The sequence below is a fragment of the Harpegnathos saltator genome, unplaced genomic scaffold, assembly GCF_003227715.2.
Source record: "Harpegnathos saltator strain DR-91 unplaced genomic scaffold, Hsal_v8.6 scaffold284, whole genome shotgun sequence".
NCBI lineage: Eukaryota > Metazoa > Arthropoda > Insecta > Hymenoptera > Formicidae > Harpegnathos > Harpegnathos saltator.
Window position 1 is genome coordinate 7,699 of NW_020230077.1, and position 14,090 is coordinate 21,788.

Below are 14,090 nucleotides of genomic sequence, written 5' to 3' on the forward strand. Positions count from 1 at the left end.
TACGTGACACGCAAAATCCGTTTGATATATCCGAAGAAAATGTTTCAAAATATGTATATACGTATCGAAAGTGGCCACCATAATATATGGCGATAATACATGGGCAATATGTGGCAATAATATATGGCAATAATATACGTCAACAACATATGGCAACAATATATGGCAACAATATATGGCAATAATATATGGCCATAATATATGGCAATAATTCACGGAATATATTTTTCGTTACCGAAGTCAATGCAAATTTGCGGCATGCACAATGTAATAATAAAAGAGCTCTCTGCGAGCATTGAATCAAACGCTCACCGATGATGATCCGATATTGATGATGTCCCGTTGCATCCAACTAGATCCATCAATGTCCGCCCATGTCCGTGCTGCCGCTCTCCATGTCGTGCGCAGCATTCATCTTGCAGCGCGTCCCACGTTGATTGCTACACTTTCGCCACACTTCCGCGACGCCGTCGATACGCGGTATTAAAGCGGCGATATTTGCGTCAATTAACGAACGTTTTACGTCGACATCGGTGGAAACTATTTACGCGCTGCGAAACAAACTCTATAAACTCGATCGGCGAGGAGCAAGAACCGTGTGAAAATTTATCGACTCGTCCAACGGATTTTTACGGCGTTTTTCGCAATCGCGCCTGAAAAGTCGCGAAAATGCGGGAGTATCGATATTTACGAGAATATTCGCGAATACATGCGAAGAAAGATTAGACAATTAGAAACCGGTCGCTCCGAGAGAGAGAGAGAGAGAGAGAGCGAAGCAAAGTTTTCAGGCATTATAGTTCCGTCACGACGAAGCTTATGTTCGCGATACTTTGGCGAAATGAGAATTTAAGCTTTCTTTGTTAGGAGCGCGGGTAAAAAACGCGTAAATTGATAATCGCGGTCGCGATATTCAAAGGCACGCGAGCGAGGATACCTCAAGCTCGGCGTGCGCTGGCGCAATTCTGCGCAATTTCTGGCGCATTATACGCTACTCGAGACAATAGGGATCGTATTGAATATTGCCAAATAATTTTACAGCCTGTTTTAAGGGAATAAAAGAAAAGTAGCCAACGGTATCGGCATTTATGCGTATGAATATATTTTACGCGGACAATTAAATATTGTCAAATAATTGCCGTTAAATAATTCAGCTGCCCGCTTGAAAAATGAAAATAAAGCAACTGATGACGGTATCGCGTTTGTAGACACGAATATCTCTTATTCAAATGAATATCAAAAGAAAATCATTCGGTATCTTAAATCTCGTATATAATGCAGGCTATCGATCAAATAATCCCCTAATTGTTTCGAGCATTGTATTTTATTAAACATCACAAACACACACATGCAAGAATCTATTTGCAATTTGCATTGACGCGAACGATATTTTTTTAATCCCACATCCGTCATGCAGAATATTGTTTCTCTTTTCACTTTGACTCACCGAAACGACTTGCAGTCAGAGCCGGCCACGTTCCGCTTCAACTCTGTAACAAAAAATTCACATTCGCTCATTAGATTTGACAAACAAGTGCGGGCGAGTAGTTTACCCTCTGCGATCGTAATTCAAGTCGAGCCGAAAATAAGATCCCAGTTAGATCGCCAAGGGTCAAACAGAGAACTGTAGTAAACTTGTAAACTTACCTTCAAGCCGGCTCTGCTTGGCCCGAATCGGATCCTCCGATGCGGCATCCGCATCCGTCGGATTGCTGTTGCTTTCCGCAACAACTGAAACAGAAAAATAATTTTCCCGGTTGATAACCTGCGGTAGAGAGAGAATATCTTTGATCGGGACGAATCGAAAATACGGAAATATTTTGATAAGGAATTTTTATCTTTATATTTTGGTTCCAACATTGAGAATTTAAATGGGACTTGAAGTTTTCAAGAGAGCTGATGAGGAACAAGTTGCAAAGGCAAAGATCGTAAAGGGTTGAATATAGATGTGTAGGAAACTTGTAAATTTTACCTTCCGACCGACTCTGCTTGGCCCGAACCGGATCCTCCGGTGCGGCATCCGCATCTGCCGGATTGTTGCTGCTTTCCGCAACAACTGAAACAGAAAAGTAGTTTTCCTAGTTGATAATCTGTGGTAGAGTGAGAATATCTTTGATCGAGACGAATCGAAAATACGGAAATATTTTGATATAGTATTTTTATCTTTATATTTTTGTTCCAACATTGAAAATTTAAATGAGACATGAAACTTTCGAGAGAGCTGATGAGGAACAAGTTGCAAAGGCAAAGATTGTAAAGAGTTGGACACAAATGTGTAGGAAACTTGTAAACTTTACCTTCCGGCTGACCCTGCTCTGCCCGAACCGGATCCTCCGGTGCGGCATCCGCGTCCGCTGGACTTGCTTCCCGCAACGTCTGGAACAAAAATGTAGCGTTCTTGGTTGGTAAGCTGCGGTAGAGAAAGAATCTTTGATCGGGATAAGTGTAGAATATTCGTTACGATTTTTTTTCTTCATTGTCATTGAAAGTCTAGATAGGAGCTTTTGAAAGAGCTGACGAAAAAACATGACAACAAGAAGCGGAGACAACAGTTGTGTGCTCTCGAAAATACTCTTTTACGAATGAACATTTAAATTTAGATCCCGTAACGGGAGTAAACAGACTCGAAAGAAGCGCTGACCGAAAACAAAAAAGGTCGCAGTCTAAGTAGCGGTATGACGCTGGTTGAATATTCTGCACAAGACCGGTATACTCATACAGTTGGGAATTATTCAGAATGTTTGATTGAGAACTGATGACGAATTAGAGATCCGCGTTCATGGACCGTTATCTATCTCTGTCTGGATCAATATCTTTTGTATACAACAATGCAATAAATAGATAGACAGACAGAGATTGACGAGAGTAATTGCAGATTCATAAAGTGTCTATGATTACTAGTCGGATGATGACGGATCGTGAATGCCGCGAGTGCGAAATTCCGACTTCTTATTCCCAGGAAATCTGTCAAACGTCCGATCTCGTTATCGGAGATATCCCGCATAATAAATGATTCCACATACCTGGAAACGTGACGTGATCGCTGCCGGCGGCGTCCTGCTTTCCGGCTGCTGGAGTCCTCCGGATTTCACTCACTCACGCTTCTAACGCCGATACTCGTGATTCGATCGTAAGGGTTAATCAACGCGATGTCGATTGAGTATCTCGAGGACCGACGAGATACATTTCTTTCGAGACGGAAGTGACGAGCGCGTCGCGCACGGCTGCTGTTGATGGAATGAGGTCGAATACACGAAGTGCGCGAGTATTATAATACGAAGGGCAAAAAGTGTCGTCGCTCGCGCGAGCCGATCAACACAATCGGCGCGATGTAAACATTGCGAGGCTCGGCGGCGGTTGAAGCAAGAGAGACTTACCCTTGGGCGTATTTTCTTTTCTCGAAGGTTCGACGACGAGGGGGGACGAGGGGAATGCGAGGAGGCCTTTCAACTGCGACATTGATTTATTATTTATTGATTACTGAAAATAAAGAAAATTATTCTATCGAAGCATCGGATATTTGTTAGCTTTATGTTAATTAAAGAGGAATGTGTACGATTAGAAAATGTGTTAGCAACCAATTGTACAGAGTGTCAAAGTTGTTGTGACGCTGTTTTCGGAGAATAATTAAAGGTCATGGTAGCGTTAAAGAGTGGAATTTCATCCCATGCGAATTTTGTCTCGTTCTTATTAAATGTTAAATTATCCGCTACGGACAATAACTCTTCTACTTTTCATCTAATATTCAATGATGATAAATAACATTTAATTGCATTCGTTTGACTTTTTTCGTTTCGAAAATAAAAAAATATATACCAGGTGAGATTTCACCCATGACAACATCAACGTGATTTTCTTTGATGCTTTTTTTAAAAGTTCAGATATTTCGTCGACTCACGGGATATTTATAATCGAAGTCTCGTTGCGTTAATTAACACGTGTTCCTCCGAGCGGATCGAATGCTCACCGACGGCCACTGTCAGTGCCACGAGCGAATATCCGGAGCGGACGAGGTGCTAAATTGAGAAGCAGGACGAAGGGAACGGGACGCGGGCAACGATACATCATGCGTCTCCAGACGTGTCAAATCGTTTATTATACAGGAGACTTTGATACGGCAACATGTATTCGAAGATTTAATATTTATTACGTACTTTTATTTTTCCTGCTCCTCCCCCCACCTTCCCCCCCCCCACCGCTCTTTTTAGACTTCCAGGCATAGTTTGGCATAGAGATGGCAACTGTGGTTGCTGCACGGATATAAACCTCCTGAAAGTAGATGTAGCATGGACTTCCACCACATGCAGATTTTACCACCGATACTTGAAAGTGGATGTATCATCGTAGTTTTCCTCTCAATGGATGCAGATGGTGTCCTTTCCCAGTGCGGAAAGTCGGTGTCGCGGAAAATGCCGTGTTGGCCGCGCTCTCAGGTTTCTCTCAGGTAACAGTTTTGTAAGAATATTTTCTTATCAGAAAAATAAATGTGATCAAATAAAAATTTTAGGGACTATACTTCGGTAATTATATTTATAATTATATATTAGAGACAATTATAATTACAATTGCATTGTTATCAGCTATATAAGTTGAATTTTATTTGCTCTCATGATATAGAATGTTTCTCGGAATTTGGGTAAAATGACTTATGTGGCGTCATCTAGCGGTGACGTGTCGAACCCATCTCATCTTATTGATTTGAGTACCGGATAAAATGGTTCGAGTTTTAACTAAGAACTCAGAAAATTAATACAAGAGCACCCGCTACAATATGCAAAATTTAACGGGTTGTAACTTCAGCAAAAAAAAAACGAGATAGCTCGAAGAGCATTTAGCAGTTAAAAATCTCTAGTTCTCGGGCATGTTAAGATTGTAATATTGTTATCGTTGTTCACCAAACGTATCGAATTAAATGAAAATGTCAGTTACCAATCGAATATTCAATCTCACCTGCAGTTCTGACATCGTAAAGTTACTTGTAGCAAAAATTTAATAGATGCATCTTAAAAAAACAAACTCCCCAAGCTGTCCTGTGTTCTATATTGATTTTTTCGTAAGCGTTTCAACCCAAACGGGCATTTCTACTTTAACGTTATACAATCCTGTGGTGCGATTTTTTAACTCGTTATTGGAGTTAACGACAGTTTTCTACGCTATACAAAAGCTGCGCAACGATAACGAAAGTGTCGTTAACTCCAATAACGAGTTACAAAATCGCACCACTGCGGCAAGGAATCTGCAGCGCATTTAAATTCAGCAGAAAAGTTCATGCTATCAACTCGTGTATGTACATGTCACTCGTGTCTATTTTATTAGTTCTATTTTATGTCTGTTTTATTTTATTAATTCATGCGGTACAACTCGACAAACTTCGTCGAGCTCGAATAAAATTGAATTCTGCCTCTTTTCCACGTGCCAAACACATTGTTTTCGTCACAAGTTGTGTTCAGAAGTGCGGAAAGCATTGCGTACTGAAGATTCGGCGAATTAAACTCGATCTGTTCTCACAAACGCGCGCGATATCTCGTGCAATCGGCGAATGCGTCAATCAAGCGACACGTTTCATCATACATCCCCACCGCGCGCGCGCGCCAAGTGTATTCTGCCATTTTTCTCCGTCTGCCCTGGTCTCCTCCGTTCTCTTTCTCACTCACTCCGTCTTGGACGCGTGTCCGGTGGTCTAGTTCACTGAACGAAAGCGCGCGTCAGTCGGAAGCCGGCAGTACACGTTGAATCTTGGCATGGAGTACGTGCGTCTTTTCCGGAGACCTGCAAGATCACGAAAACATCGCTCGATCCATTCGATAAAAGCTCCCGGAGAAATTCCAAGAGACCAATTTCTTCAGAGCTGACGTTACTGGAACGAGTGATTCATTCATTCAAGACCGAAATTTCCCCGAGCGAATAGACTTCGCGATTTTCCCAGAAAGAACGAAAAAAGCAGCACGGTTGAAGAAGTGAAAGAAGAAGAAGAAGGAGAAGAAGAAGAGGAGGAGGAAAAAGAATAAGAGATGGCCACACATGCAGCGCTACAGGGCCCGTCAGTCACATCGCCTCGCGAATTGGCAGATTGGAGTCACCGTCCCGAGTTCACCGCGAAGGATTCAAAGGAAACGCAGCGCTGATCGGGTCGCGAATTAACGCGGCCATCGGCGAGAGTGAGACCTCGTGAACAATAATATACAAACAATGACCCATCGCACGAAGATAAAAATTCTCCGCGATGAGTTCACGTGAAAGTTGAGTAAAATTTCGATACTGTCGTAAAAGAAATTACGGCTCAACATAATCTTCCAACGGAGTTATCGTTTTGAGCTACAATAAAAGGGAAGCTACAGCAAAACGGAAGAAAAGAGAAGGGGGGAAGAAGAAGATAAATAAGACGAAGGAAATAAATAGGTAGATTAAGTAGATAAGTAAAACGTCGTAGAGAGCAGGGAGAGGAGAGAAGAAACTTGTCAAGGAACGTCGCGACTACTCGCTCTTTTGATTTTGACGCTGATTTACTTCTCGCGGAAGCGCAAAAATGGCCGGTGACAGCGCGCTCTGGGTGTTCGGTTACGGATCGCTTTGTTGGCATCCCGGTTTTTCGTACAACAAAAGCATCACCGGCTACGTGAAAGGCTTCAAAAGACGTTTCTGGCAGGGTAACGCAACGCATCGCGGTACAGTCGAGAAGGTAAGCCGAATCACGTGCAAGATCTCGCAAGTTTATTCCTCGTTGACGCGCCAAATTCCGCGACATTCACCGGCGATCTTGACAGATCGAGACGCGAACGATCGTACCGCTCGTAATAAAAAATCAGATCAGATCTCTCGGAATAGAGAGATCATCGATATATTAAATGGGTATATTAATTGAACGCAGAATCGGGACAACTTTCAATCTTCGATTTCTTTTTCGAACTTTGTTGCGACATTTCTTTCGTACTTCACTTTGCGCTCTCTCGCGTTATTCAATTCGCTGAGCAGCCGTTAACTGCCTCGAGTATCTCGTAAGTTCATCGCAAAGCGATAAAAATTCGCTTTGTGTTCTATGCGTATGAATTTTATGACACTCCCGTGATAACGAGTTTTTCCAGAATTTTCCAAAATTTTCTAAAATCTGTGATGAGAACATGTTTTAACACTATCGTTTTAACACGAAGATATTCCTTCTCGAAGATAACCATTACTCGAGAGAAAAAAAATGTAGACCGAACAATCGCCTTCCTTAGCGGCAGAATGATATTGTTCCCTGTGTGCGTATGACGCACATGTGGAATTAATTACTTTACGTCAGAGGGCGTGAATTTTAAAAGACACATCGCACGCGTGGCGTCGCGTTGCTAGCAGTCGCTTTCGCATCGACGCGATAAAGTGGACTTGTTTCCCTCGTGAATCGGTCACTTCTGACGCGATCGCAGCAAACGGCTGAATTAATAGCTCCTAGACGAGGAGCTCCACAATGGATCTATAAAGCGCATAAATCATCGCTTTCACTCGGACGCAGATTGTCTCGATTGACTTCTGCCGGCTGCCGGCTGTCGAACATTTGAACAGAACGCCTCGTACGAACGCGGCGCGCTCAAAAATCGCGTCTCTCCTTTTGTTTCTTCCCGCAAACGAAATCATCGCAGTAAAACGCTTCTGTATAAGTTATGTACAATTGTAACCAGTTAGTAAACCGGTAGTAACTGATAGCTGCAAAGAGAGTTTAGCTCCGTGTCGCGCGTTATTCTTCGCCCGTTGTGCGGGATTTCACGGCGCGACGGTGCAACGGTGAACCTTGCAAATTATTTTCTCACTCTGTGAGGAGCAATTTTCTATGCGAGATCTTCATCGTTGAGAAAAAAGATTGTGGACAGTCCCATCGGAGCTGTCCGTGTGGACGAACAAAATACATATAGCGCGATTAAAACTCCAAGAGTCCAAAGTCCTTTCGAGAGCAGAATCAATTTTGCGTACTTTAGCTCAACCTCTTATTATACTCATTCATCGACTTATTTTCACGATGACGTCATTTCTGTCCACTAATTGGACATTCGCCCTTTCGGAATCTTACCTTTCACTCATTTGTTTTCATCCTGCGTTTGAATCCCTGAATTTTTCTCTTCGTATCGTCGAACGTTCGATAAATCCTCGAGCGTTACCACTCTGTTCTATTCTCCTTGTGTGTTGCAGCCCGGTCGAGTCGCCACACTGATCGAGGACAAAGAGGTAATTATCACGCTGACGTGATGGAGGGAGAAAGGGAGATGACGCTCGACGACAGCACAGATTACGAAAAGATACACAGTCGATTTTACTTTTGTCGGTGACAGAGCACGGTTCACGGGCGGGCGTTTCAAATTCAAGAGAGCGCGGCGCTGGCCTACCTGGAGAACCGGGAGTGCGCTCTCGGAGGATACCTGACGACCATAGTGACCTTCCACAGCCGGGACGGGGCCAAGCAGTTCCCCGTCGTGATTTACATCGCCACCAGCGAGAACGAGCTCTGGCTCGGCGAGGCGTCGCTGCAGACCATAGCGCGTCAAATCACCGAGTGTTCCGGCGCGAGCGGGCACAATGTCGAGTATCTGTTACGGTAAGGCAGCCGAAACACTAATATCGCCGCTTCCCTCGAAGGAAGGAAGTCACTTGGACGACGAGACGTCACGTGGAGCTGCCCTCCGCTCCGTGGAGAGCGAGCTCGCTCTCCGCGAAGCGAGAAGTTGACGCGTATCTCGGAAAGAAATTGTACCGCCCGCGCCGCGCCGATCCATTCATTACGTTCAGCAAGTTTTCATCACTCCGCTCCACTCGATGCGATACGCTACTTGACGTTTCGTCGCACCTTCGCACCTCCGGCCACGTCTCTTTCTCTCGTTCGTCGCGCCTCTGTCTCGGGGACGATTCGACTGTACACATCGCCGAGGCAAATTTGCTTATTTATCCCAGCACGGCGCATTTTTCGAGAATCGACGCTCTGATACGGAAATTCGATAACTCCCAGAGGTCACGGGCTCGATCGATCATCCTCTGATGCGCGCGCGCGCGCGCGCGCGAGATGGGAAATGTCATCTCAACCGTACGCCGTCGAAGGCACGCTCGCGTTTAATATTAGATGGGCTCATTCGAGATAGGCTAATGTTATCGATTGCGTTGATCACGTAATAAAACGATACGCGTCGCATGTGACTGGTGACAGATTGGCGGAGTTCATGCACCGTTACCTGCCGGAGGCGCACGACGAGCATCTCTTTACGTTGGAGCTGCTGGTGCGCTCCAGGATCAAGGAGGGGAACATGTGCCTGGCGACGCTGATGGGAAACCGCGACTTCATCATCGATCTCGAGGACACGGAAGCGGCGGTTCGCGCGGAGGATCACGCGGACGGCAACGAGCAGTCCCGCGGGTACTCGTTGCAGTTTAGCGCGCGAATACCGTCCAAGACCCTGCGCTGCGTCAAGATGTAGCCAATTTGCGCTATTTGTGCTACGATGACAGTACTGTATAGTATATTTCCGAATGAAAATCGCCCAAGCGATGAGAGCGAGAGTAAGAAATTATGGCTTTCGCGCGATCTTTCAGGTAGATCTGTAAATTTTTGTGCATCTGCATAAGCGACGAGCGAGAGTGAGGAATGATGGCTTACTCGTGGTCTTCTATAGGCATATTTGTAAATGTTTGTGCATCTGCATAGGTAGACTTGGTTTTGTCAGGTGTCAGGACAGGGAAGAAAATTGTCACACCTATTGTTCGCCGCTGGCGAGCGTGTTTTCGCTTTCTCTTCGCACAAACGCACATGCGAGTGCAAACTGTTGCGGCGGCAACAGCAACGATAATATCGAAATACCGATATATCGAGAGACAAATATCGGATATTTATCGATATTTTTTGTCTCCGATAAAGTCGAACATATCGGTATGAATTTTACTGATTTTCTAATAAGAATACGACAATAAATTATATGAAGATAAAAATTTGTAAAAGATCTTTTCAAATTTTTCGCGCACACCCCTATATGTACACATTTCTTTATAATAGATATCGATATTTTTCAAAATTGTCGATATTATCGTTATCGATGCTTCTGAATGACGATAATATCGTTATCGATATTTTGAGAAATCGTTGCGTCCCTGAAGTAGACTGCCTCTCTAAGAACATATGTTATAAAGTTTGGAGGCTGGACTCTGTCTGTTGAGAAAGCTGATTCCGAATCGATCGAATTATAGCGCATCTGAGAGAGTTGATGTCCCCAGTCAAATATACAATCGAAAATAACTTTTGCCACTACGTCTTTACAATAAAAAAAGACACTCCTCGAATCAAGACTATCCCTCCTCGTTACATGAAACGCTGACTTATTGAAGATTCATCACGCTCGCGTGATTACGGAAGATTACAAATCGAGATATAAATTATTAATATTATTCGTGCACGGTAAAATTACACGCGCGCGCGCGCGCGTGTAAACTTCCTTATCGCATGCTGGACATTGCGATTGCGATAACTCCACCAGGGTGTTGGCACTGCGGGTAAAGAAGATCGCTGGCGTCGTCAAAGCAAGTCGCTACCTTGCCGAGTTTCACCCTTCCAAGATCGCTCGCTACACATTCTCTCTTGCGCGTACGAATTTGAACGGATGAACCCTTTCTTTCAACAGAATGTCAAATTTCGAAATGAATTATTCGCTCGGAGTGTTCCATTCGGAGAGATTCGCGTTTTCATTACGATATTCAGCACGAAAGTCTCGCATCTCGCACGTTGCTGTTGCTTTCCGAACGGGAAAGGAGCCACTCTTCTCGCGTTCGGCGGAAAAGTCGGATTTCGTCTGAAAACTGAATTTTTACCGCGGCGATAAAGCGAGACCGATCCGTCGAGAAACTCATGAACGGTACATCGCAATGTGGAACAGCCATTCATCCAGCCGCTTAGACTCTCTATGAATATTAGACTGCCCATCCTACGGAACGTTGCGCCGCATTTTAGCTACCATTATTTTACGTAATAATTCGAACGTTCGAGGTTTTAGAGAAAAATTTCCTGGAGTGCACTCGATAACAGTACTGTAACGGAACAATCGTGTCCGCGCTATTCCCGTTCTATTAGTCAGATTACACTCATACATACGTGCGGAGAAAAAAGTAGAGAGAGAGAGAGAGAGAGAGAGAGAGAGAGAGAGAGATAGATACAAGAAATGTAACGTCGAATTTATAAAGAAATTATTCGCTGCCAGTTATCCTCTCGGCGGCTTTTATAAATTCCTAATGATATTATAATATTTGAGTTTCTTACCGCAGAAATATTGCAACATTATATGGGCTATGCGCGTCCCGTCGAGATGACGATCGGACGAGATGCTGAGATGATTACCGGCGATCGTGAAAGCGAGTTACGAAAATTTGTCGAAGAAGATTGCTGCCGCCCGGTGAGACCTCGCGCTAATAAGCGGGGCGCGTAATTAACGCGATTAATGTATCTCACAGCACACTGTGCGACGACTGTGAAGCAGATCCGCCGTCGAAATACAGCAAGCAGCGCGTGTCGGGTAGACGGAGAAAAAGAGGAAGAGCGCGGTTCCTCCTTTTCTTTCGCTTCTCAATCTTTTTTTCTTCCACGTCTCCAAAGATTTAGATCTGCACTTTCGCCACCGCGCGTTACATGCGCCCGCGCCTGCAGGTGTGTGCGTGCGCGTGCGTGTGACACGCCGCGATTCATGTAACGGATCGTTTGCGATAACGTTGTATAACCGTGAATGAATATTAAAGTCAAGATTTGTATCGCACCATTCTCGAAACGAACGGCACAACCGCGGAATAATTTCTCGTATCGATTCAAAAACAGATCGTGCTCAGCGACGAGTGCGAGAGACACAGACGATTTTCCGCTCTTTAGCGGCCGTCCCTCTTGAAAGTAACGCGATCGTAACGGACTTACGGGAGGAACCGGCTTTTCTAATCTAAAGGGTCGTAACGGGCTGCGTTCGCAAAAAGAGAACATTTCGGGCGGACAGTAACCGACCCGATCCGATCGCATTCGCGCGATGCAGTTGCGAGCCGCGTTCTCGACTTAAGCCTCTCGTGTGTCTGAAAGTCACGCGTTCACGGGCGCGAGTCGGGCTTAGAAAACGGGTTTACGTTAGACGTTTATTACGCGACACTATACAGAGAGACAGACAGAGAGAGAGAGAGAGAGAGAGAGGGAGGGAGAGAGGGAGGGAGGGAGGGAGGGAGGGAGGAGAGAGAGAGAGAGAGAGAAATGATAAAAGAAAGAAAAACGGCCGCGACGCTCTTCTCCGTGACGCAAAAGAGCTGCGCGAGACGTCCCTCTCGCTTCTCACGCATTTTTTTAAACCGATCGATCGGCAATCGGAATTATAAATAGTAACGCCGCAGTGTGCTCGATTCACACGATCCTGATTGGAGCGAGAGCGATTAAGTTTAATGATAACAACCTTTATTCCGTCCGGAACATATTTACATTTGAGTACGCAATTCGAATAAATTTCGAGAAGAGCGAAGCAGGAATTGAAATCGCCGATCGGGATTGTGCGCGCGCGCGTTGAATCATTAAAGATTTTGATAAATATAAATATGCACGAGCACGCAGCAGCGATAAATACACATAACGCGAGCGTACAAAATGAAAACTCTCGCTTTCTCTCTCCTCCTCCTCTCTCTCTCTCTCTCTCTCTCTCTCTCTCTCTCTCTCTCTCTCTCTCTGTCTCTCTCTCTCTCTCTTTCCGGCGTGAAAGCATCGGCAGAGGAGGACGGTCGCCACGGATCGAGTGTTTAACAATGAGATTCCCTGTCCTCCCCCCCGTTCTCTCTAATTCGCCTAATTCCGTCGCGGGCGGGGGGGGAGGGGAGAGGATCGCGTCACGGTGATTCGCGACGCCATTCTTCGGCGTTACGTCAGGCCGAGCTATGTTTTAGGCACGGCCATCGATTTCTTACGTTAAAGAGAAATCCGCCGGCCGCTCTGTGCTCGGCTCGGCTGGCTCGAGTTTTCGAGCCGAGGCCTCAAACAAATAGCGTACTTGCCGGCGTAGCGCACGGTCTTTACAGAATGGACACACACCGGCGTCCGTCACGCGCCGTGACGACAGAACCAGCCAGGTATCCCGGGGATAACGTTACTCGGTAGCGCGCGAGTGCAGTGTCCATCTACTGTCCTGCAATCCCCATTAAGGACACAGCCGAACGCGAATCGGCCGGTCCGAAGTCAGAAACGGCTCCAAAGTCCCCGGCTCGCCGCCGAGGATGTGTGACAATTCTCACCTCCGCGTCTCACCGCTCTGCGACAGCGGACCGATTTACGGCGAATTCGGGCTCTCGCTTATGGCTCTCGCCGCGAGATCGGCGTCGGGAGATTTTTCCGAGAAGCGATTGCGCGAGAGTATGAAAGCACACACGCGTCTCCGGTGTATATACCTGTCTCTCTCTCTCTCTCTCTCTCTCTCTCTGTCTCTTGACTGCTTTCTCGCAAGAAATCGAAAATCGCAGGAGATCGGGACGTCACGGCTCGCGGCCGGCCGGCCAGGTAAATAGCATCCTCCACGACGAGATAATTCCGACGGGCGTTTCCCGAAAGCCGCGCGTCGCGTGGAAATTTTACGTAACGACATGCCGTGCGTCCTCTCGCCGTGCGATGATATTTACTGTGAAAAGCGAATGGAGACGCGCTGCATGCAACAAATTGGACATGGCCGGCATGAAGAAGTTAACAACTCCGCACACGAGCCAACTCGAGCGTATACGGGGTACACGCTTCGTTTCGCTGAAATAATAACGAAGATCCCTCTCCTCTCCTCCCGCCCGCCCCCCTCTCTCCCTCTCTCTCTCTCTCTCTCTCTCTGTCTCTCTCTGTCTCTCCTTGTCCCCTTTCTCCTCGCCCGGTCACCCTTCCGCGCCTCCTCGTCCTTCTCTCTTGGTCACAGAGACGCGGGCCGTGTGTCGTCACGTGTGTGTAAGCAGGGAAATTTCTTGCTCTCCTCTTCGCGCATTTTCACCGAAAATTGCAAAAAATTCGTCCTCGCGAAATGAAATTTCGCTAGAAACGACCGGCAATAATCACTTGAGAATTTCGAATCGTCCGTTTCAATTAACGCTCGCTCGATCGTCGG

General features: G+C 45.8%; 1 protein-coding gene across 1 annotated transcript; it reads left to right on the forward strand.

The window, feature by feature from the left end:
• Nucleotides 1-5,758: 5,758 nt before the first annotated feature.
• LOC105191220 (glutathione-specific gamma-glutamylcyclotransferase 1) lies at nucleotides 5,759-9,929 on the forward strand. Its single transcript, XM_011154470.2, has 4 exons — nucleotides 5,759-6,676; nucleotides 8,161-8,196; nucleotides 8,301-8,563; nucleotides 9,167-9,929. The coding sequence occupies exons 1-4, from the start codon at nucleotides 6,524-6,526 to the stop codon at nucleotides 9,432-9,434; spliced, it is 720 nt and encodes a 239-aa protein (XP_011152772.1). The 5' UTR covers nucleotides 5,759-6,523; the 3' UTR covers nucleotides 9,435-9,929.
• The last annotated feature ends 4,161 nt before the right edge of the window (nucleotides 9,930-14,090 follow it).

Coding starts and splice junctions, on each gene's coding strand:
- LOC105191220 (XM_011154470.2), top strand. CDS start 6,524: ATGGCCGGTGACAGCGCGCTCTGGGTGTTCGGTTACGGATCGCTTTGT. Junction 6,677..8,160: donor ATCGCGGTACAGTCGAGAAG/GTAAGCCGAATC, acceptor TGTGTGTTGCAG/CCCGGTCGAGTCGCCACACT. Junction 8,564..9,166: donor AATGTCGAGTATCTGTTACG/GTAAGGCAGCCG, acceptor GACTGGTGACAG/ATTGGCGGAGTTCATGCACC.